Here is a 24,510-nt window from a genome sequence, read left to right on the forward strand (position 1 = left end):
GCAAACAGAGAAGTCTGAGAGGAGATGAAATGCAGAAGTCTGAAGACAAAAGTAAAAGCAACAGAGAGAGAAAAGCGGTCGGTAAAAGCTGTTCTTAATAATTCTTGATGTGACTGAGGATAAAGAAGATAAAGAAACTTCTCTTTCCCTTTTTAAATGAAACATTTTTTTTATGACAAAAGCTCATTTATTTTAATTTTGAATGTAAAAGAACATTGTTCAATTTTATTATTATTCTATTATTAGAGAACCCTCGAGTTCATGGTGAAATAATAAGCATAGTTCAAAGTATTATTTAACTGAATGTTTTTTCTTTTATTTGAGAGCCTGTTGTTTGACTACATACAGACACTGATACAACTATTAGGCGTATATTTTGGACCTTAATTTGAGGACTTTTTCTTTAATTGGACTTAGATTAGCTTAGATTTTAATTGCCCTGTCTTCGGCCTATATTATTACTATCAAATAACACAATTATTTACCTGAAATTTCTCTTTAGGTGGTAGCTTATACTAAATACTCAGGGAACTGTAGGGGAATTTTTGCTGGTTAATTTAACCCAGCTGTTTCCTCTTGGTGGTTTCATATTTACCTTTTTTGTTTCTCTTTTTGTCGTATGCAAGAAGAATATGAAAAAATGGTGCTGTACTTTAGACGGTCTGTACCATCAGTTGTTCATATATATATATATATACATACATATATATATATGCTTGTTTTTATTACATTTTACATTTGTTTTTATTACATTTTTAATAAATGGCAGGTTGGTTCATCTGCCTCCATTTCAACATATTCCTCATTCCTACTCTGTTATACCAACTCTCTGCATATTGTTCTTGACTACATCCATGAAACTTTGTGGTCTTGCTGTTTTCCTCCTGCCAGGCAGCTCTTACCTCCACTATCTCTGTATATGTCCAAACTACCTCAGCCTAGCTTTTTTCACATTGTCTTCAAAGCTTCCAGCCTGAGCTGTCCCTCTGATGAACTCATTTCTAATCCTATCCGTCCTGGTCACGCCCAATGAAAGTCTTAACATCAACTTTTTGTCAGTGTCCCCATCTCCAAACCATACATCATAGCAGGTCTCACTTCCAATTTACAAACCTTTACTTTGCTCGCTTGCTGATATCCTCTTGCCACAAATCTCCACTGACACTTGTCTCCACACATTCCACATTTCCTGCACTTTTCTTGACCTCTCTTATCCACTGTCTGTTGTTTTAGATGGTTGACCCCAGGCATTAGAACTCATCTGCCTTCAATACCTCTATTCCTACAGCTTCACAGTTACACTCGCCTCATTCTCATTCGGACATGTACTCTGTCTTGCTTCTACTGGCTTTCATTCCTCTTTGCTCCAGAGAACACCCCCTCAGATACATAAGAGATGGGTGGATCGATGGTATTATACCAGTGCTGTCATTGGTATGGGATCAACACTAGCATTATGTTGTTTGTAACCTCTAAGTTTATATTTTGGGAATGAAAAATATATCTCAACGTGTCCTTATTATTATTATTATTATTATTATTATTATTATTATTATTATTATTATTATTATTATTATCATAAAATAACATTAATTAATTAATTAATAATGTATTAATTTATTTATTAATGTATTTATTTAGTTATTTTTATAGCCTATAACACATTTAAACAGCAGAAGTTGACCTAAAGAGACAGGCCCAATACAAATTATTTTTACAGGTAACTGGTAAAAATATTGGCATTGGTACTGGTAAAATAGACAGGAAAACACTACCGGTTCATTCAAATAACAACTGCGCAAGCGCAAACCTGAGAAAAAAAATGCCGGAAGTCAACATCACTTCCTGATCGTGCCTCTGACGTGTCTAAAACAGTTTTTTCACTGGTAGTGGGTTTCACTCCTGGGGCATTTATTATCAGTTTAAGTATTATCCGGTAAGAGTTCGTGTTCTGAATAGCAGGCAGGAGCCGTTAAAACGACACTGTGTATTTTTTAATCCCAGGGCTCTCTTTCGCTTTTATCCACATATCTGTCCGTGTTTTTATTTAATCCAGGTACGTGCTTAGAAGATGCTAGACTTCTTCACCATCTTCAGCAAAGGGGGGATAGTGTTGTGGTGTTTTCAGGGAGCCGGTGTCACTGAATCCTTCACGGGACCGGTCAACGCTTTGATCCGCTCGGTGATCCTTCAGGTGAGCCTCACGGCTAGCTGCTTGTGGCTGTTGTCTTTTTATCCCGCTCTGTGTAACAAGGGGCCAGCTAATGCTAGCACTAACGGGTAGCTAATGCTAGCACTAGCTTATGGCGTAGCGATCAACTAAATAAGCTTCTTCTGGGCTGTGTGCCCCCCCGCATACCACTCATTCATATATAAGTTTAATATTTCCTGTGCTATAGTGACGTAATTTAGGTGGTTGAAAACACACACAACGATAGCTGCAGTAGCAAAATGTGTGTTTAGCTCCCGTTTACATGCTGTTGATGTTTTTATTTTTTTCAGGAGCGAAGTGGGAACAGTTCGTTTAGTCATGGGGGCTTGAGTCTTAAATACAAGCTCGACAACGAGTTTGAGTTGATTTTTGTGGTAAGTCGTTCATATAAGCATTGAATGAATTTAAAAAAAATCAGGTGGGGATAGGTGTTTGTGTTTTATATGTGTTTATGATCATTGCCTTTTTCTCGTTTCACCTGTGCATCTCTAGGTGGGTTTTCAAAAGATCCTGACGCTGACATATGTGGACAAGTTTATAAATGACGTCCAGCTTCGCTTTAGGGATCGCTATAAGAATGAGCTGGAGCAGAAGGGAGCTTTAAAACTGCTCAACAACAGCTTTGAGTTTGAGAATGACTTCAAGATGCTTCTCAGGTAAAGAAACAAAGTAATTTCCATAATAAAAACTTTGGCCGGTGTGTTGTTTGGTGCCTATGTCTGTAGGTAGGCATGGAAATTGTGTATTGGTTTTATGTGCAAGTAATGTTATTAGTAATATAAAGCCAATTCATTCATTGTCTTCCGGTTATCCAAATTCAGATTGTGGTGGCAGCAGGGTAAGCAGGGCATTCCAGATGTGATTCTTCCCAGCCACACTTTGCAGTTCTTGGGCGATTGCACAAGATATAAATCTCTCCAGCGGGTTCTGAGTCTACCTTAGAGTCTCCTCCCATGCCCAGAAAACCACCAAAGGGAGGTGCCCAGGAGACATCCTAACCAGATGCCTGAATCATCTCAGCTGGCTCTTTTAACTTGCAGGAGCAGCAGCAGCTCTACTCTGAGACCCCTGCAGATGTCACAGCTTGTCGCTCTTTTTCACCCTATAGACAGGGATTATACTTTCCACAAGTCTGCTAGGGTTCGCGTGGTTCCCGCTGACACAGTTTTCGTCATCAGATGGTTAACATGAGGGTCCACTTGGACGTTTGCGTACTTGCCCGCGTTACTGCTGAGGCTGCACCAATCTATCGGCCCAACTTGCACTCTGTCTTTCCATCCCTCATAAATACTTGAACTCTTTTGCTTTATGTTCGGGAACATAAAGCCAATTCAAATTTTATTTTAGCAGCAATCAAAATCAAGTCTGTCTTGATAATGGCCAAAATATGTTTTTAAATATTCGTTTTACATGCCACATAAGAAATATGATCAAAAAGCTGTGAGATTTAATAGTTTTGTTGTATGTTTGTTTTATTAACTTAGAAAAAGTGAAAGACGCATCCCTGACAGAGTTTCTCTTTGTTATTACCTATGTTGACATATATTAATTGTTTACCAAAAGTGTGGCGGAGGAGAGCAGTAAAGCTCGAGGCCCTGCCGGCATGCGGACCTTTGAGCAATCTGGGAAATCTCAAAAAACTGTGAAGTCAATGATTGAGACAAAGGGTGGGGACAAAGGCAAGGAACAAGGTGGCAAGAAGAATAAAAATGCCAAAAAGGAGGGTAAGTGCTCTCTTTCGGTTATAAAAAGCAAACTCTAAATGGGTAAGGGTAACATGATTTCAAACTCGGTTGACTCTAATCCTTTCCAGCTCCTGCAGCTCAGCCTGCCAAAGGGGATCAAGACAAGGCCTCAGCCTCTGGCCAGAAGATGGTGGAGAATGGTAACCAGAGCTTGACTGCCGAGGAGATCTTGCAAAAGAACAGAGAGGAATTCTTCCGTAAGCACAGGGCAGGAGCTTCTGAAAAACCCAGGTAAAGCAGCTGATACTTCCATTTAAAAGAGAGAGCAGGCCAAGAGCGATGTGTGTTTAAAGACACATCTTGATGTCATTATCAATCTGTCCTGAATCCCAAGTTTATTATTTTTATTTATTTATTTATTTTCTTTTCCCCAAAACTTATATTAAGTGTTACTTGTGTGTGTGACTGTCTGCTGTGTTGTGTTAGAGCCATGGTTTGATGATGATAATTGATTATTTTCTTTCCTCCTCGTGTGTAAAGCATGTCGAGACACTCATTTTTTTTATTTTGATCTTGTTCTCACAGTAAGTCGCCAAAGCCTCAGAAGCCAAAGGGGAAACAAAATCGTGTTTGGAACATGGGAGGCAGCAGCACCAAGGATCTGGACTACAGCGACAAGAATGGAAATGGTTCTCCAAATGGTGCTGAACAGAACCTGGAAGCACAATTTGATCCGGTATTTAGTGGTCTTTAATCTAACCATCTAGATCCCTAAGAGATCTGCAGTTAGATTAATGTGATTAAAATAAGTGACGAGATGCTACATACTTAGTTCCTCGTTTGTTTTTCAGGAAATGCAGCCAGCCTCCATGAAGGGAGACTTGCTGTCTGTGGAATACGAGTCCAGTGACGAAGAGGAGATGGAGGAAGAGGATGAGGAAGTGGTCATCAGAGAAACAAGCAAGCCAAGGTATGAAATATTAGTTTTAGAGTATCAGGAATAACATTTTTAATGTTGTCTAAACTATAATTTGTGCGTTTCTTTCTTTCGTTTTCAGTTCCAAAAAGGGTGGAGGTTTGTTTGGGATGTTGAAGGGCCTGGTGGGCTCCAAGAGTTTAACCCGGGAGGATATGGAACCAGTGTTGGAGAAGATGAAGGACCACCTGATCGGTATGAAGTCAGCTGCAGAAGGCATGATAGCCTGGTATTCGTTGTCTGGTATTCATTGTCCTCCTTTCTGATCACGCAGCAAAGAATGTAGCAGCCGACATTGCCTCCCAGCTGTGTGACTCTGTAGCCAAAAAACTGGAGGGCAAAGTCATGGGCACATTCACCAGTAAGTACACATTATATACATAACAAAGTATTGATTTGTAATTTATAGTATGGTTTAAGGATCATGTTTATATTCCTTCTTCCTCTGAGTGCACCAGTCCGCATGCTGGGAAGAGTAATAAAATTACAGTAATCCATTTTAAACATGAAGTGTATGTCAAAGCCTCTCGAACTGATAAGTAAAGTCAATTAACTGCAACTCTTGTTGTTAAAAAAATAACTCTGATGATATGAATGCTGTAACAGTATGACCCCCTTGACTTGATTCACATACTTGACCTTAACTGGCAATTCCAACTTATTCATTTCTTTTATTCATTGTAATTATGAATTGTGGTACTATGTTACTTTATGGTGTAATTATATTAAATACACTACATCTGTAAATGATGTTGTGCAGATTAGCACATATGGGTAACGCCTTGTGTGTGTGTGTGTGTGTGTGCAGCTGTGGCCTCAACAGTAAAGCAGGCCCTGCAAGACTCACTGGTGCAGATCCTGCAGCCCAAGCGAAGAGTGGATATTCTGAGAGATGTCATGGAAGCACAGAGCCAGCGAAGACCTTTTGTCATCACATTTTGTGGTGTTAATGGAGTGGGAAAGTCCACCAACCTGGCAAAGGTGAATTGACATTGAAATTTTTCTGCTTGTTGGTAATTTGAGTAATTTACCGTGTCCTTGTAAAGGTAAACTTTCCTTTGCCTCGGTCTAGATCTCCTTCTGGCTGATAGAGAATGGTTTCACTGTGCTGATCGCAGCCTGTGACACATTTCGTGCTGGTGCCGTGGAGCAACTCCGCACTCACCAGCGCCGCCTGAACTCTCTGCATCCCCCCGAGAAGCACGGTGGACGACCTGTAGTCCAGCTTTATGAGAAGGGTTATGGGAAGGATGCTGCTGGAATTGCTATGGAGGCCATTGCCTATGGTAAAAAAAAAAATCTACTGTGTTGGTAACTGACAGGATTTGGCATTAGTAAGTGGTTGCTGGTTGATGCCACACAGCACAGTGTGTTGTACCTTAGCTGTAAAGAAGGGATGTGGCACTTTTAATATTAGCATTGCACCCATTTCAGCATTACTTGTTCACCTTTCCACTTTTGATCCCTGTAGCCCGCAACCAGGCCTTTGATGTGGTGCTGGTGGACACTGCTGGGCGTATGCAGGACAACGCCCCCCTAATGACAGCGCTGGCCAAGCTTATAGCAGTCAACATGCCTGACCTAGTGCTGTTTGTTGGGGAGGCTCTGGTGGGCAACGAGGCAGTTGATCAGCTGGTAAGATCACTCAGAAAGTTGAAATATTTTTTTTGTACATATAAGAGGTAATAATTACTTCATTTTCAATTTGAAGTAATACAACATTTAGTTCATATCTGTATGAGTCATGTGATCTGCTGCTTTCAGTCAGTGTCTAACGCTACTAAAGAAGAACTTTGTTAGGTTAAAAAAAATTCTATGTATTCAATAGTCCAGCAGAGGGCAGTGCTATTGCATTAAGCTGCTGTTTTGTTACACCCCTGCCTCTAGACAGCATTAGGTTGGAGATTTACATGTTAACTCTTTCCTCAGCAGTTTGTACCTGAACAACTCTGCTTTTGTTTCATGTCCATAGGTGAAGTTCAATCAGGCTCTGGCAGACCACTCCATGTCTGACAAGCCTCGCCTCATTGATGGAATTGTTCTCACCAAGTTTGACACTATTGATGACAAGGTATTTTATTGTGATCACTTTACCATCCGGGCCATCTCATTTCTGTGATTTAGAGAATATTTGAATGCAGTTTGGTAATTAGTTTGCAGCTGCTTTCTGCCTTGTGAATAATTTGCATTACTTCTCATTCGTCATCCTTCCTTCTATACAGGTTGGTGCTGCCATCTCCATGACTTACATCACAGGCCAGCCTATTGTGTTTGTGGGCACGGGGCAGACCTACAATGACCTGCGCAGCCTCAACGCCCGTGCCGTGGTCAGCGCCCTGATGAAGGCTTAAGTTGGCCGCATGTTCTTCTGGTTTATTCATCATTGCAGAGAAGCCTTTGCCACGCTGCCACAAGATGTTCCAGCCCCGCTATAGCCCACGTTTCCATGCTGCTGCCCTGCGCCCTCTGCTTTTGGAATCAAATGAATGAACTAAATGTCTCACACAGGATGTTATTCTTCCAGTAAAAGGACAAGTGTGCACTTGAAAAGACAGAACATGTTACATCAAAGCCAGAGGAGCCTCCCTTTGTATTATTTTTAAACATTTGGGCCAAATTTAGAAAGTACCTCAGATCAGCTTGTGTTCCGAAACGGTGAAGTCTCATTCAAATGACATATTTGCTGACTGGACCTAGGCTGTGTTATCGGTTTACTGGTTTACACAGTAAAAGCTTGGAAAAGAAAAAAGCTCCCTACCTGGCATTTGTCAGTCAGATTTCTTTCATTTAAATTAGGTCGGGTAGTGAGTGTTTGCTGGATGTGACATTTCAGCAGCTGCCTGTGCCTGAGGAAAGTTTAGTGACCACAGTGCCTGTCTGTCTCCTATCTTCTCAGTTAACACTTCAACCATGTGGATACTTACCCACTAATTTCATTGCTTTGCAGGTCAGAAGAAGCAGCCCCCACTAGTCTAGTGGGGAAGACAGTTTATGATTTACAATAGGGTGGGTGTGAATACCAGCACTTATCAGGTTAGATGTTTTTTGTGTTCAACAAGAAGAAAATCACGGAATAGAAAAATCAATGTCGACAGGGCAGTGCATCAAGATTTCCTGAACAAATTAACAGTTATGATATACAAGTCATCTCCCAGAGCTCCTCACCTATATAACACACAGTTAATTCATTGCCATTACAACATGAAGACTTTGATTCCCCAGTTTATAGTGGATGAAAAGCAGAAATCCATTTGTAAGTTTAGGTTTTTCTTGTTCCTACAGGTGTCCATAGATGTCAGACTACACTTCTAAGTGGTCAATTAAAGTTCTGTGGCCCTTTGACTTATTTCCCCCTCTGATTCACTCATCATTTGTAAGAGAAAATTAAAGTTTTAAACATTTCGGCCCCCCTTTAAAATGTGGTAGTGCAATATGAGAACTATAAAGAAAATTTGAGATAATTTATGAGAATGTAAACGTTTCTAAATAAAGCTGCTATATGCTATGACAGCCTGTAAAGTGGCGCTTGTTGTACTTTGTGTTAGAGATGCATGTACGACAGGACAGATGGAATACCAAAAGCTTTATTTTGAAAATGGTGCTTATTATTATAAATACTACATCAGAAAACACATGCAAGTATTAAAAGTACAAAAAGGGGCTTTTAAAGAACTATTTTTTTCTTTATTTTCAGCACAGAAGTGGCAAAGAGGTTGCTACTGCCGGGAACCGCTCTGATATGAAAACATCTGAATGTACGTTTTTACGACAGTCGTTACAGTAACTCGTCCCTTTCCCCACCAAGCAGTGTGCAAATCAAGTTTTCCAGGTTGTGGGATGAGCATGACTGATTCAATCCATTCACACAAGACTTAAAATCAAGAGCAGGGGTTGTGCGTTAAGCTCAATGCGTATTTACTGCATGTTGAAAATTCAGCATAACAGCATGTTTAACTACTGTGGATTCACATGTAGTGTTTCTCTCAAACTGAAAAGGGAACATCCCATTCAGTTACCCGGATGCTTCCCACAAAGTGGATGTTCCAGCAACGTTTGAATCCAGTATAGTAGGGGATGCCAGGCAGACTTTGACGGCTTAAACTTTTTCCCTTTTAGTTAAAAATGGAATGAGAAGGGAATCTGAAAAATACTGATGTAATTAAGGTTCCCCATAGAGTCCTAAATGTATTCAACAAAATCAGACTTGATCTGTGAGTAAAGCTGTGGAGGAAAATGCATCTGTCAAGAGTATGGGGTTGAAGAGAAGTGGAAGGAATTGTCTGAAAAGCTCAGACAAAAGCTTAAAAAAAAGTCAAAGAACATCTACTGAAATGATGCCACTGACGATGTTAATACTGCCACACCAGTTTGTGGAAAAAAATACCAGTAGTTTTTTTTTTTTGTAACTAAAAATCAAGACAGACTTGGATTTTCTACCAGCATACAGTCAGAAAACAGTTCTGAACAGGGCGTTTAGTCTGAAAATGTCTTTAGCGAGAGGCCGCAGCTCTGAACCAAAGAGACGAGTTCAGTCTTAACCTTGAAGGAGGCTTTTCTGTGTGTTAATACCGATCTGCTGTTCCTCTCCGTTCTGTGATGGGGATCCTGTGGATACACATTGAAAAGAGACAACGTGCAAAGAGTAAGTAAAATTTTATTTATATAGCACCTTTCTAGATAAAAAGATCACACAGTGCTTCACAAAGAGCCCACATTTTTGATAGATTTTTGATAGATACTGACAAAGAACATCCATGACCTAATTCAACCCTTCCCGTGTCCTCTTTCCTGTCCTTATTTTTCATCTTGTGAAAAACTGAAAGCTCTTTTATAGAGCCCCAGTGCTAAAATTAACTTTTTTGTAAATATGGTGGCCCCTTGAACGCAGAGCATTCAAAAGCAGACTAATGTGTTCCGATTCATCTTGCTCACCCCAGCCATTGGTGGACACGTCACGGTTGCAGATCTCATTGGCCAGCCTCTCAAAGTACTCGGGCAGGTCAGCGTACTCGTCTCCATAGGAGATGACCTTGATGCCCTTGTCAAGCATGTTGTCGCGCAGCTTCTTGAACTCTCCCACATCCTCTCGCCGCACGAGCATGAAGTGCTCGAGGTCCGACTTGTGTTTAACCGCCTCCAAGAACAGAGCCTGGAAGGTTGTGTCGTCTACTGTGCGTCCGCAGCCCAGAAAGACAAAGGATTTGGTCTCGTACAACTTCTGAATCTCACGCTGCAAAAAACACCCAGTGATAAAGCTGTATTATTTCATTCACAGGAGAGCTTACCTTTCAAATAAACTAGTGCACGTTCAGAGGAAAATTGTAAATCATTTCCAAGACTCTACCTGAGTGCTATATCCTTTATAAATGTGTACATCTTAAGCCAAAAAGGGGGCAGAAAGCAGTGAACGTTAGTGCCTACCATAACCTCAGTGTTCCTCAATACATTCTGATAGCCAGCAGGGTGCAGTACGATACCACTGGGGTTGGTGTAAACACCGTGGATATGCAGAACACTTAACCTCCGTTTCTCCTGAGCCCACTCCAGCACCTAGACACACAAGCACACACGAGTGCACACTTAACAGTCCATTGCACAAAATCCTGTTCTGGCTGGGAATGGAGCGCAATCACTGAGCAGCAGTGAGAGGATATTCGCCCTGATGGAGATGAGGCATAAATACCAGGACTGAGAGGCAAAGTAACGGGTCTCACGGAAATCTCTGCTCACTCTGGCAAACTTGTGTTCTCTTTAAGAAACCACTCAGCTAAGTTTAAATGTGCTGGGACATAAATGATTGGACATCTGAGAATTTGCAGAAAACTTATTTGGTAGTTAAAAGAAACGCTTTGTACTAGAAAAACATGTGCTTCCTCTTTAGCCCACTTTAAAGCCAAAAATCAAAAATTGTTCAATGATTAAAACTTTCCTGCACCTGCCTGACAGAAAGGGCTCTTTCAGGTCAAAAGCCTCGATTATTTTTTCTCCTAAACCAGCCAACGGGAAACTTCACTGGAAACCAGTGTCATAAATGTAACCAGAGCACAAGATAGTGCTCGGGGCAAAGTTTAAGCAAGATTTCAATTTGTCATTTATTTTGTCTGGATTTTAGGGAGTCATACCTACAAACCTTCCAAAGTGCTCGTGGTATCACATGATGTTGGGGACCTTTGCCCTCATTTGAAAAAAAAAAAAAAAAAGACAAAAAAAACCCCAAACAGCTGACTGCATCTATTGTAGCAAGAAAGATCAATCACGTTTCTAGTAATATTTACCTTCTTCTCATCTGTCAGGTCCAAAGACTCCAGTTTGGTGCCCTGATGGGCTGCATAAATTTCCAGCAGGTTGTCGAAGTTGGTAGTGAGAACCAGTGCGCCGCTCTCCATTAACTGCAGCACTGACCGCAGTAAGTGTTTCCCTGCGTGCTCCATCTTACACTCCAAATCATCAAACACTTCGTACAGGCAGTCCTTGAAGAACGTGGATCTTACATTACCTGTTCTCTGTTTAAAAATAAAGAAAAGGAAAAGCACGTTGTTATTAGTGGATAGTTTTTTGCCCAGTTGGGGCTTTTACTTCAAGATGTAGTAGGTATGGAGACCTGTGTCTAGTTGCAATTGCTAACTGAGCATTTTAGACCAAACTTGAGCACACCTTAATAATGCAGTCATGTGATTCAGGCATAACAAAGGGTTTAAACTTGTCGTTAAAATGCCTCTCCTTGGCACAGCCCTTCACGATAATTTAAGCGAAACTTAGGTGGCGCCGAAGAATGAGATAGCTGGAAAAAACTGCTCTAAGGCTTCTTCTAGTAACTAATAGACTTCGCTTAAGTCTATTTAGAGATTACAGGCTATGACTTAAACCCCATCCTCACCTGGTGAAGCTTTTAGTTAAAAAAAAAAAAAAAGAAAAAGGTGGAGGTGGGGGAACTGGGCTGCTAAGAATAGCTAAAGGGCAATTCAGAAATGCACTGACCACTGTGATCCTAGGGCAAGGAAATACTCCGCTGACTTTCACAGATTACAGCTCTAATGGGCTAAACAGCAGGAGTCCTTTCCACAGGAAGAAACTCATTATCTACATCCAGCGTCTACAGCACCCATCCTGACCGCCGTGTCCTTGGCCTGTCTCTGGTCAGGACTTACGTAATAACCAACTAAAGCACTCGAGACCAACTCTGTCTTGTAATTCTAATCCAAATTTTTTATAATGCACTTAGCAGCTTTACAAACAAAAACACTCACACTTTAATTTTTCAGGAGCACAGTAAGAGAGAGTTCAGTGGAAAAAAAACCCTATTTAACAAAATACTATGATTTGTCTTAAGTAGTCATTGCAATACAAATTGAAGATTAAACATCTCAGATTATGGTCTAAACAACTATCAAAATTACACGTATTCCCTGAATTGAGCCAAACCTTTGGTCAGCACACTTGTAATTAGCCTCTTCACTGCCAAGGATTTCAGGCCTAGACAGTCTCTTTAGGTTTTAACTTTGGATTACCCCCATTACAGACCGCAGCCACCCTACGAATACACAAATCCATGAAAGTGGGTTAAACTGTCTCTGTCTTATGTTATTGGAGGTCTCTGACACTATTACACAGCTGCTGAGTTCTGTCTAAAACACTGTACAGTAGTTGTCCTCTGTTAGCCCAGAGCAGAGTAAAACTACAATGTACATCTACCTAGCTCTAGTGCTAGCATGTGTGCTTCTCTTCACCAAGAGAAATATTTGCACATGGGTTTTTGTGAATTAAATGCCTATAGGCATTTAACACTCATACAGACTATACATTACTGTGTGCTTGCACTGGACTTTAACTGTGCTTGAATGTGAAACCTGGGCTGTGGGGGTGGGAGTGAGGGACTGCTGGTTCACATTATTCTGTGCTTGTTTTTTTTCCTCAGCATGTTAGACCCGGCTGTGTCTGTGGCCAACGGGAGTGGGCTGGTGTCTGCACGACTGTGGATTGAAATAAACACGATGGATAAAGCCATAAAAGCGCTGTTTGTTCCCTTTGTTACAACAGGCTGAGGGCTGAAACAAAGCGTGTTTTATCAATGTCAAAGGTGCGATGAAACATGACTAACACAGGAGGCAAACGGTATTAAGTCTTCCATCTGCCAGCCCAGCTCCAGAGCAGACCGGTTCAATAGTAAGAGAACTGAGTCACATGTAAATCTATCAATCTAGCAAACTAATGGGCCCAGCGAGCCGTGGTTTTAGTTAAAAAAAACTAAACTAAACATTGTTTTCTCACCTGCAGCCTCACACAGCCTGCGGAAAAAATGATAGCAATGCGCTGCATTTAGACACGTGGCACAGTAACCGTCTTCAAAAACACACAAGAGGGCTCAGGATCTGACTGTAAATGTTTTGTGTTCTTCTACACATAGTACACGCTGGCGGTTACACACAAATGTCAGGTTTATACGGTTGAATAATTTAGAATAATGTGACTCTACTTTGGATAAATCCTGAGCTCCAGCTGAGTCTCAGTCCTCAGGACCTCAAACAGATGAATTCATCTTTATCTTCATCATCCTCTCCTTTATCTTAACTGCCACACCTTTTTCAGAGATAAACACATATAAAACATGCACTTAGACTGTGTTATTTTTGTCAGGACATCACTGCATTCTGGCAGTACCACACCTCTTCTGTGTAGTGTGTCACTGAGCCTGTGAAAGCTTGTAAGGTTACTGTTATGATTAAGTGGTCAGGTAAAGGAAATTCCTGACAGCTTGGGTAACCTTGATTGGCTCATCATAACATTTCAGGTGTTATTAACCTATGATATTTACCTTTGATGTTTTACATATCTCAAAATATTATGCTTTCATCAGTCATCACTGTAAAGGGTAAATGGACTGATTCTTTTCTACTCAAAGCAATTTTGAAAGGAAAATACTTCCGACTCAACAGGTCAGGGAATATCTTATCGCATTTTTTAAATTTGTAGCCTTGCTAGCAAAATGTTTTTTACAAGGGCGACCGGTCTGGGCTGCTGGAAGTTCAGTTTAACATTCAGACTCTTACTAAGAAGCAATTGCATTATGTGCAGAATGCGGTTTGACATTGAGCTGTTAAACTAAGAAAGACTTTCAATGAAGAAGATGTGGTTTGCTCCAAAACATAAATGGTGTGTGGAGTGTGACAGATGTGCAAGATACCCATGTTATACTGGAGATACTGGTCCATCATAAACGAGCTTGGGCCAAGAAAAGGGCAGCAGCATTTCTGGATCTTATTTATATACTTTTATCTTTATCTTACTCTCTTTTTGTATATAACATATATAATGTTTGTATTTAGAAATGATTGTAAGCTGTGGGGTTTTTTCCCTTTTAAACAGCATATTAGCTTGTTGGAGATACATTTGTATCCTTTACTCTCTACCTTCCCGTCACCTGTGAGATTTCCTTTATTCTAACGTGGCATATACCCCTCTAGTATTAATCCAGAAGTTTCATATATCAAGTCAAACTTCTGCTTTCATTTCTGCATTCTGACACAGAAGTTATTACTAACATTAAAAACGGGAACAAATCAAAAGTCAAAAAACAAAACAAAACATGGATGCACTTCCAAACTGGCACTACTTAACTAAACTTTTTGAAGGTTCTGACCACTTCAGGCAGCTGCATTTGCTGTGTATAATATAAGATATTTGCATTGCTGCTCATTGCTTTCATTTTAAAGTTGAAAACTGTTCCAATAAAAGAGATCAACACATTGTTATGCATAAAGAAGATCATGTCCCTGTGATTGTAGGGTCTTTAACTCACAATATGAAGCACCTGGAGGCGAGTGCTGTTGTGATTTGGCGCAACATAAATGCAGTGAACATAGCTTGTTCATTACATATGCAAATAACTTCAAAATGACTGATTAAATGTTTGCCTCTATTGACTTTTGTGTTTTAAAAAAAACAATCCACACTAAACCTTATGTTATAGGCTATAGACGTTTTAACCATATACAGCTAAGATCTCTTATGTCAAGCCACGGAAGCTGAAACAAAATGTCCCCAGCTGGGGAAAGCACACTAAGCTGGCAGTCTGTCTAACATGTGTTAGTGTGCATGCAACGGGGAGGTGTAGGAAAGAAAGCCAAAGAGGAAAGGCTCAAGCAGGCTTACCGGGGAAAGTTTCTGAATGAGGTCATGGGCCACATGCACCAAATTCTTGTCTTCCTGCATGTGCTTCTGGAACCGACGATTTTCCTCTTCCTCCAGCAGGTCAAAGTCATTGGCTGCATCGAGCAAGGCCTGGATGAGGCCCTTCCAGGAACGGAGAGCAGGGACCTGAGGGGCCACTGCAGAGCTTACCCCCGTACCAATCACCAGGACAAGCTCTGGGGCTCGCTTAGTCTTCAGACTGGGCAGCAGTTTCCTTTGGGGTAGGCAGAGATTGAGTGACGATGGTTCCCAAGATGGTGCTTCCCAAATCCTTCCGACAGCATGAAGGTTAAACAAACTATTTTCAAGCCCACTAACATGCAGTCGGACACTAAACCCTACCTTTTATGTAGGGCCCGCAAAAATTAGGAACTCAAAAAAAAGAAAAAGAAAAGATTTTAATCAGCCCTGTTGATGAATTAGTTATAGTCATAGCGTGCAGCTGGTTCTAAAGCAGCATCTGAGCTTACCTGGGCTTTTTAGCATTGGAGTCTGCATCCTGAGAATCCACTGCAGGCCGCTTCTCAGTTTTCACTGCTACAACAGAGGCCATTCAGCTCCTGTAATGAAAACATGATCAATTAAGAGCCTCTGTGCAGTATGTTTAGGGAGTGACTAGTTAAGCAAGCAAAACACAACAAAACAAGTCTGGACCCTAAATGGGAGTGGTGTGTGAAGCTTTCTGAAGAATCTAATTACACTGAATCCTAACAGAGCAGTAGAAAATACCTGTCAAAAAAAGGGGGGAGGTATGTCAATCAATGTAGCCTGCCTTTGTTCTTGTTCCGCATGTCCCTGTTCTGCTCTGCAAACAGTAAATTACTTATTCATTTCCTCCTGCAAGCACACCTTACCTCAAGCCTTCAGTAAAGCTGTACCTGGAAAGTAGGAGTATGACATAAGCTAGTCATTAACTAGATAACAACAACATGTAACTTGTTCTCTTTTTATAACTCCAGCTTTAATTCAAAGCTCTACCGGTTCAATATCAAACCATGAGTATTTAGTAGTAATTACTAATTAACCTATGGCAGTTCGTCATGGCAACATTAATTTCTGAAGACACAACTTCGGTGACATTACATACAATCGATTACGTGTTACGGCGTCGTTTAACAGCTAATGCTACGGTACATTGTTCAGTATTGATAGCTTACTCACCTTGGTACCGGTATGGTAATGCCCACTGTTTACTTCGGTTAAAGTGGAAATCCTCTTAATCCGAACCAGGCGAAAGTCAGTCCTTTGTAAAGTGAAATAGCTCGGAAACTGATCTGAATTCGAAGCTTTTAGGTTTTCAGTGGTGTTTAAGCCAACCCGGTAAAGTTACAGTATAGACGGTGTCTTTTACTAAACAACCTAAAAATGTAACGAACTGGCGACGTCAGTTAGCTACCGTTAAAACGTTAACTTCCTCGATGTTCTGAGCCGAGTTACCTTCTAGGTGTTTTTAAAATCCTGATTTAGCCTCTTGTTTACTTGTCATGATGATTGTAGGGCATTTAAATCCGCTATCCGATATAAACCAATCCTTCTAGATAAAACTTATGTCACTTAGTTTCTTCGGAGCAGCGCAAACAGCACAAACGTTACCGGCTCACACCGCTTTTCTACACATTGTCACTCTCTTAACTTCAGCGGTACCGTTGAAGTCGCCGCCTGCTGAGAAGTGCACCGGGTCATATGATGCCTTCATGTGCTGAGCGAATGGCTCCGCAGTCTTTATTGATGCGAGTCACACAGATCAACTCACGCATCGTTGTCGCTATCGGCTAAACGTGTCGAAAAAAAGCACCCAGTCTACAGATGTGTTGAGTTTTTTCTTTTTTTAAAATGCAAGATAGGTGAGGCTCTACTTTGTTTCAAACCAAAGATTAGGGCAATTTCATTTTTTAAATATACTATGCTTTGATAGTTATATCGACACGGTAATGTACAAATAGATTTCTGACCTCCACGGCAGCCCAGGTATAGTAACAACAGTTTTATTTAAGGAAAAAAAAAAAACCAACAAATGGACCTGCTTTAAAATTTACAAGATTTACTGTATTTAACGTAATGATGTAATTTAGAGATTTACAAAGAGCATTTGAAAGCAGCAGATTTTCTGAGCTTTTCTTCCCGTGTTACGTCCAGCTAGGCAAGACGTCTCTGTACTCTATACAGATGGTATACAGAATCTCAAATATAGGAGTTGAACCTAAGAAATAATTTCTATTGATTTATTTATTTGTGCAGATTTTACCTTTTAGGGACAATAAAGCATGTGAATTCGTCTTTCTACTGACGTCATATATGCGTGGAAATAGATGTGTAATGTCCCGAGATGAATCAGTTTGTGTTCAAAGTCTTGTGATTAAACATCACCAAAATAAATAATGACGCTATCAGGTGCAACTTTACTTTTTATTACATTTTTTAAAATTAAATTTCTTTATTAATTTTTATGAAATTATTGTCAGTTATAAAGACTGCGGTGGTCTTCAAAACTGACGCTAAATTCTATATTTACATTGTTTTATAACGTATGCTAAACAACACGTCAGCACAGACTTTAACAATACCACTACTGCACTGCCATCTCCCGGTTGAAATACTAACTGCACCTAGAGAAGTATTTGGGGCAAAAGTCACCTGTTACGATAAACAGGATTCGAATCTTTAGCGTTTTTAAACTGGTTTGTGTTAATGTTGCGAAAATACAAAAAGTACAGAGATGTTTATGCGTTGAGTAAAGGCTTTGTTGATGGGTGATGCAGAGATAATGAATGCTTGCTGTCATTCCAAACTTCTGTAAACATACCACCTAAAACATCTAAATCAGTTTTATATATGCAACACTAACTTTAATTAACCCAAGAAATACACAAGGTGATGCAAGTGTTAAGTTGTGACGTTGCATAGATGCAGTGGCAGTGTTGCTAAAAAAACAAACAAATAAAAAACTCACATTACCTCCTTTCTTAAAAATTTATTTCAGAATCAATCCAAATGAACATTTTATGATTAAAATTTCAACACACAATGTGCCAAACAAGACAACAGTACATACAGGAGTGTAATAACTGACATGTGTTCACCTGGTGAGTAAATATCTTACGATAATAGTGCAATCCAGACTGTGCACAGGCTTAGCCCATATCACTGCAAACAAGTTAGTATCAAATATTGTTTAGACATATAATCGAATCAGCAGACACGTTTTCAGTCTCTTCATGGCAATGCATTTTGAAGATACAATCAAACGTTATGAAGGCATACCGTTAGTCAGTTATCAACATTCAAAAACAAAATGTTTTCCCCATTCTACAAAGTGATTTCCTAAATTATAAATTATGAACTACATACAGTTCTAAGATGCCCTGTGTCCACATAAAAAGGCTATGTGTTCATATCAGAACAGGAGAAAAAGGCATACTGGTAGCTAATGCTCTCTCTCACACGAGTGATTTCATTCACTGTTTATTTGCAAAAGTTGTAATCGGCTGTTTAACCGTCAAAAACTGAACCACAAAATTTCCAAACAGGAATAATCCCTTAACATTCCCTTTTACCCCCCTTTAAAAAATGCAGCAGCTATTCTCTGAAAATTTTAAGCACAGACTGTATGGTTGTCTAGGCTGGCAGGTATGGAGCTATGTTTTAAGTAAAACTTAATGTTAAATAACTAAATTTAAAACAAAGTCATGATCTGTATCACAATAGGGAGGATAACAGTCATAACTGATATTTAGTGGATTTGCTATGAATTCATTGCTAGTCTGATGGAGGAAATAATAAGTGATCCAAGAGAGATCGGCACACTATAAGGTGATTTATCAGAGTGAATTATGGCTTTAAGTGCACTAGCAGAGATTGGATCCAGGTCACACTAAAAGAATCCTGCACAAACCCAGATATTAAGAGTCCATCAGGGTAGCCAGAGTTAAAGGATAAAGAATGCATGGTTACTGTATTACACAGATATTCTATATTGAAATAGAGCCATCTCTAAAATTGGTTTTCCCTATCAGAACATTGATAAGTGCAGCCTTGCCCTCCCGGGCATCCCCCTGAGCTTGCCTGATGATGTCATTTAACTTTTCTTCATTTTCAGAGCCTATAAGGTAGCCCTTACCACCGTAGCCATCTGCCACTATGTGATAGTCTGCAAAAAGAAGAGAATTTACCCTTTAACATATGCCCAGACATCACTGAGTCTATTCTACAACCAATCACAGCATGAACATGAACATTATAAATCTACCTGTATATGCAAGCCCGCATGCCACGTTGCTGCCGAGCATAGGAACCTGCTCTCTGGATATCTGACTCCAGCACGCATCATTTCCCACCAGAGCTATCACTGGTGTCTGAGGTGTGAAAAGCAGAGCATGCATTATCAAAAGACATCAGCAGAAAAATATGCACACACAAAAAAATGAATGCTTAAATAAGCTGTCGTGTCAGTGGTCCATAGCGGTCATACAGCAAGTATGAAAACATATTATGTAGTGCATCTTTCCATTGTATGACACAAGAACTGTCTGTGATGTTTAAGGCCTTACACACCAGTAGTTAACACTTGCATTATTTTCATTTCGTTTTGATAATTAGATCTTTCTCAAGACCGCATGTGCACTGTTCCTAACTGACTACTGTTAGCTACCTTGCTTCCATAGATACATACATGCAATCTAAATAGGATTGTGTGTGATTTTACCTTGTGTCTAGTGAATGTGTCAAACTCTGCAATACTGTATCCTAAGGAGCCATCACCATAGACTATCCACACCTGAAACAAACACAACATAGCTTTTGTTTTTAAAATGTCAATGATTTTTTAAACTGATCATCAGATGATCAGGCAAAGCTCCCCAGACATACCTCAGATTCAGGCCGGCACAGTTTTGCCCCCAAAGCAAAACCACCTCCAACTCCCAGAGTCCCAAAGGCTCCTATAGGAAAGGAATGAAGAGCAAGATTAAAACATCATGACTGCAACTAACTCAGAATATAATTATCATCCAGCCAAAACTTGTGCACTATGGATTTTTATTTTACTTATAAAGCTCTTGGTTTAAACAACCAAAATATTTCATCGTTTTAATTAAACTATTTGCTTTGTCAGCAGCATCCTACCTGGATCGAGCCAACACAGAGGTCCTCTTGGTTTCATTATGTAAGCGGCACTTCCTACAAAATCTCCTCCATCTGCAACAATGATGCTGTCCTCAGCCATCAGCTCATCTACACAATGGAGGGCTTTCAAGGGATTTAAGTGGTATTCAGTCTTCTCCTCAGATTTAGCCCTGAAATAAAAAATAAATAAATTAAAAAAGCAACATGTTAGCTTTTGTGATGGTTACAGATAGAAGATTTTGCAATGCATACTTTAACACAACCCCACTGCTTACCTGTTTGCAGCTTCTTTGGTCGCATCCCCTGCTTTGAGGCTCTGAGGCCATTCCTCTGGACAGCGATGGCCTTTCAGCCCTTCGGAAAGTCGCACTAAAAATGATCCAGCATCACCTGAAAATACAACATACAGTTTTGGGGTTTTTTTTGCAGTTGTTGAATTAATGTATTTATCCTTAGGTCCAACTCTAAAGAAAACAAATCAGGACTATGCTTAAATTTATATGCACCACAGGTACAATATTTTATGATTATCTAAAGATTTTTGAATCTTTCCTTCCTTTAAAGCTATAATGAAATCAGGGGGCAAATATACCCTGAATTGCTATAGTTGGTTTCCAGAACATGTCTGAGTTTTTTAGCAGCTGTGTCTTGTCTCTGTTGACAGCGATGATCTTGCTGCGTCTGCTGAGAGTTCTGCCGTAGCTCAGCCGGAAGTCACACACAGTGCCTGTAAACACAGCTCACAAAAGTCAATATTTCTCCAGGGATCGTGGTGAGCCAGCAGCTAAACACACTATGTAAAAAACACAGTTTAACCTCTCTCTGTATCGCAACACATACTTCCAGAATAAATTAAATCCAGAAGGAGAAAAAAGATGCAAAAGAATTACTGAAAAATTAAAAATGCAATCAATAACACTGATCCATTGTGGAACTTTGTTAAATATTTACTCCGACATATTTTGAAATGCAGTTATCCTGCACAATTTTCTTTAGAGTATAATATTAATATTAAATAGGTTGGTCTTAAAATGTTATTTCTCTTTTTATCATTATGTGTTTGCCTGACCTGCCAGGACTACCACATCGGCTTCCTTCAGAGCATCTCGTCTGTTTTGTCGGATGTGGATGGGGCTGTCTTTACCCAGCAAGCCACGACACATACCCCCGAGAAAGCAGGGGATGCCCAGATCCTCCAAAGCCTTCCTGTTTAAAATAAACAAATAAATGAAATAAATAAAAACATTTTTTTAAAAATGGGTAACCATTTTGACCAGATGTAACATCCAAGTAAATTACCAAAATATAATTTCACTGATATTTGAAGACTGAAGAAAAATTTCCAAAAGGCTCACCACAGGAATACTTTAACACATTTTAACAAACACTTCCAGTATCAACACAAAACAGCAAAGAGTGGCAGAAAAATAAAAGGACACGTGACTCATCTTTTACCTGATGTTATCCACTGGTGTTGGGGGTAGTGTTGCTTGGCTACCCAGCACAATAACAGGTTTCTTGGCTCGACTCACCAGCTCTAGGCACTTTTGGATCTGATATGCATCAAAAAAATGTTTAAAAACGCTGTCAGTCTCCAATGGCCAGAGCACTTACGTATTGACGAACATTTACTACAAGACTTACCTGATCGTCTGTAGCTTGAGGGATGTGAACAGGAAGTGGAGACATATCCCTGGGCTCCCAGGCTCCAGCAAAGAGATTCATGAGGTGGTTATGAAGGTACCTTTGAAGAAAGCAGACCACAGAAATCAAATAATTCAGAACATATGAACACACTTCTGATTAGGGAAGAATAATGAGGAAAGAAATTCCCAAATTATGATATTATAAAAGATGCAAACATTATAAATAACCCAAACAGTAGCATGCAGTGCAAAAACAACATACCATGAGACAATTTTTCCCATCAGGCCTTTGGGAGGGTTCTTAACAACAAACTCCTTAGACACCAGGTGGAAGGGGTAGAGCGTGTCAATGGGGAACTCTATGAAAACAGGACCAGGCGTTCCCGACTGAGCAATGGCCAACGCCTTCTTGACCGTAGGCACAATTTCTCTGACAGTCCTGATGGAGGTGCAGAACTTACACAAAGGCTTGAAGAGAGACATCTGGTCGATATCTTGCAGTGCTCCTCTGCCCTGTTTAGCAAACACAATTGATAAACACTGAAGACTGCTTTTTTTGCCTGAAGTTTTACTCTGCATGCACATTAATATTGTGGTGGCATTAATAATATCTGAATCCATTCCACCTGGAGTAGCGTGCCAGCAGCTCCTCCAATGAGCAGCAAAGGAGATTCAGCCATCTGAGCATTCTTCACTGCTGTCACTGTGTTAGTGAGGCCTGGGCCAGCCGTCACAGCGGCTACACCAACCGTACCTGAAGCAGAAACAAGCATAACAGCTATTAACAAGTCAGAGCTATTACAGAGGTGCACCTACATTTATCTCTACCTTGTATAGTGTACATTTTTGTTCCATTGCTGTGTAGTATTGTTGCTATAAGTTATGTTTTACTTCTGCATTGATTTATTTGAATTCGTTTTGGTGTAGTAATAATGTGAATTTCTCAACTGGGGGGTAATAGGGGTGTAACAACATCTAAACAGAGACCAAAATTGTGAAAAAAAAAAACATCTTCTGATAGCCATGGGGATCTGATACTGTCCAGCTAATGCAAACTAGGACAGTAAGACCCATAATGTTGAAAGACACTTTGTTTATCATCAAATCAAAATCAAGTGATCAGGTCAGTGCTAATTTTCTTCCTGTTTTTTTTTTTAAATTATTATTCATGCCACCTTAATAACATCTAAACCAAGCCATTGTTTCAAGGAAGCGTTAACTCCTTTTAGCCACTAAAAATGCTGTTAGATGCACCTTTGCTTGATAAATCATAATGTCTGCAGGGGGTGGAACGCCTGCTGCTAAGACAAACCCTGACAAGACTTCAACGCCCACATGTTTTGTTTAGAATAAGCTGTGCGAACACAATGTGTGCGCACATAAGAATGAGTCGTTTCACTGGAGATGCATTTTCACGCAATCTAAACCTGCACCTGAAAGTCTTGCCACAGCATCAGCAGCGAAGACTGCAGTGGCCTCGTGCCTAGTGTCCACGATCCGGATCCCCATCTTCTCGCAAGCCACCAGGATAGGTGAAATATGCCCACCGACAAGAGTGAAAATGTACTTGACCCCATGGGCGTGGAGGACCTCTGCCACAATGTCACCACCATGCTTCGAGCTCTTTGTGTCAGTCTGGAATAAGTAAAGGGGGACAGAATTAGGTTACTGCAGACAAGATCGTGGCTGTTTTAACCACATAAACAATCGTGTAAACTAAAATAAAACCGCTGTCTAATATAAAGAGCTGACTGTGCTCTGTAAGGCCACCTGTCACACTCCTTTTCATCCCACTGTCGTTTCCTATTATGCAACAACCGCATATTGTTCAGGGCTGCAGTGTTGATGTGGAGCCGCGGGGATCTGATAACCTTTGTGCTGGAAAACCACAAGGCTGGTCAAAGTTTACGTGAATAGAGTCCAGCTTACGCTTCAACACTGACTGCCTGTAGAAGACTTTTTTGTTTAAGTGGCCACAGATTATGCACTGACTGAAAACAGAGTGCATAACGAAGGATAGCACAGAAAAGCACACAGATTACGGTGTTGGCTTTTTTAAAATACCTACCTTGTGGAACAATTGGTAGAGTATGCCAAGTTTGTAGGCTGCAAACAGTAGCCCACCCAGCACCAGGCTTGTAAAGGATCCAAGAACAATGCCGACGACTCCAAAGGGCTCCATGCTAGAATGCAGAAGCAAATCCTAATTTCTGAAAAGACACTACGGTAAATAGGCTAAACTTATTATATCGAAATCTACGGAGCTACCGGTTCAGCAGCTCACCGGTTCAAGCTAGGCTAATAAACTATGGAGCTTCTTCTACAACTGCTATACACCCATTTCAAATGCGTACACGTGCAACTACATTCACTCAGAAGTTATACCATTTAAAGTTAGTCTGAGGCTCTGAAGGACATTTGGTCGTCTACAACTTGAAACGACCAGGTACCCTTACCTTACCCCTGCCCCGACACGGAAAGAAACGTGACAGTTGGTAAAGCCGCCTGTAAAGGATATACGGTACTTCCGTTTAGTAATTTTCAAAATATGTGACTGCTGCTAAAGTTCACAGCATTTATCTATGGGGTATACACGGGGATTTTCTTTTCCAGTTGTTATTATTTTTCTATAACCATGAACGCAATAAAAGTTACACTTGTGTCTTCATTAGTTGCTGTGTA

General features: G+C 40.3%; 3 protein-coding genes across 10 annotated transcripts; 1 reads left to right on the forward strand and 2 right to left on the reverse strand.

The window, feature by feature from the left end:
• Nucleotides 1-1,826: 1,826 nt before the first annotated feature.
• Nucleotides 1,827-8,533, forward strand: srpra (SRP receptor subunit alpha). The gene is made up of 15 exons (XM_063494355.1): nucleotides 1,827-1,936; nucleotides 2,057-2,194; nucleotides 2,503-2,586; nucleotides 2,705-2,868; nucleotides 3,776-3,936; nucleotides 4,026-4,188; nucleotides 4,483-4,633; nucleotides 4,749-4,867; nucleotides 4,956-5,068; nucleotides 5,148-5,234; nucleotides 5,682-5,854; nucleotides 5,946-6,159; nucleotides 6,345-6,508; nucleotides 6,846-6,944; nucleotides 7,096-8,533. The coding sequence occupies exons 2-15, from the start codon at nucleotides 2,072-2,074 to the stop codon at nucleotides 7,222-7,224; spliced, it is 1,944 nt and encodes a 647-aa protein (XP_063350425.1). The 5' UTR covers nucleotides 1,827-1,936; nucleotides 2,057-2,071; the 3' UTR covers nucleotides 7,225-8,533.
• fam118b (family with sequence similarity 118 member B) lies at nucleotides 8,442-16,739 on the reverse strand. Of its 6 annotated transcripts, none has more exons than XM_063494357.1 (8): nucleotides 16,223-16,739; nucleotides 15,791-15,866; nucleotides 15,532-15,621; nucleotides 15,023-15,332; nucleotides 11,149-11,376; nucleotides 10,295-10,423; nucleotides 9,806-10,103; nucleotides 8,442-9,478 (listed from the first exon to the last, which is right to left on the reverse strand). In XM_063494357.1, the coding sequence occupies exons 3-8, from the start codon at nucleotides 15,612-15,614 to the stop codon at nucleotides 9,408-9,410; spliced, it is 1,119 nt and encodes a 372-aa protein (XP_063350427.1). In that variant the 5' UTR covers nucleotides 15,615-15,621; nucleotides 15,791-15,866; nucleotides 16,223-16,739; the 3' UTR covers nucleotides 8,442-9,407. The 6 variants fall into 6 exon arrangements, with proteins under 6 accessions (XP_063350427.1, XP_063350429.1, XP_063350431.1 ...); XM_063494359.1 differs by lacking the exon at nucleotides 15,791-15,866 and adding an exon at nucleotides 15,916-15,939; XM_063494361.1 differs by having other exon boundaries at nucleotides 15,023-15,275; nucleotides 16,223-16,738.
• Nucleotides 16,740-18,017: 1,278 nt separating this feature from the next.
• On the reverse strand, nucleotides 18,018-24,318 carry ilvbl (ilvB (bacterial acetolactate synthase)-like). Of its 3 annotated transcripts, none has more exons than XM_063493110.1 (15): nucleotides 24,285-24,318; nucleotides 23,897-24,011; nucleotides 23,262-23,463; nucleotides 22,455-22,582; nucleotides 22,091-22,341; nucleotides 21,827-21,926; nucleotides 21,638-21,735; nucleotides 21,252-21,388; nucleotides 20,775-20,909; nucleotides 20,458-20,572; nucleotides 20,183-20,352; nucleotides 19,928-19,998; nucleotides 19,764-19,835; nucleotides 19,308-19,413; nucleotides 18,018-19,208 (listed from the first exon to the last, which is right to left on the reverse strand). In XM_063493110.1, exons 2-15 carry the CDS (start codon nucleotides 24,008-24,010, stop codon nucleotides 19,030-19,032), a joined length of 1,878 nt encoding a protein of 625 aa, XP_063349180.1. In that variant the 5' UTR covers nucleotide 24,011; nucleotides 24,285-24,318; the 3' UTR covers nucleotides 18,018-19,029. The 3 variants fall into 3 exon arrangements, with proteins under 3 accessions (XP_063349180.1, XP_063349178.1, XP_063349179.1); XM_063493108.1 differs by having other exon boundaries at nucleotides 23,897-24,049; nucleotides 24,285-24,304; XM_063493109.1 differs by having other exon boundaries at nucleotides 23,897-24,038; nucleotides 24,285-24,302.
• Nucleotides 24,319-24,510: the final 192 nt, after the last annotated feature.

The sequence above is a fragment of the Pelmatolapia mariae genome, linkage group LG14, assembly GCF_036321145.2.
Source record: "Pelmatolapia mariae isolate MD_Pm_ZW linkage group LG14, Pm_UMD_F_2, whole genome shotgun sequence".
In the NCBI taxonomy this organism is placed as follows: Eukaryota; Metazoa; Chordata; class Actinopteri; order Cichliformes; family Cichlidae; genus Pelmatolapia; species Pelmatolapia mariae.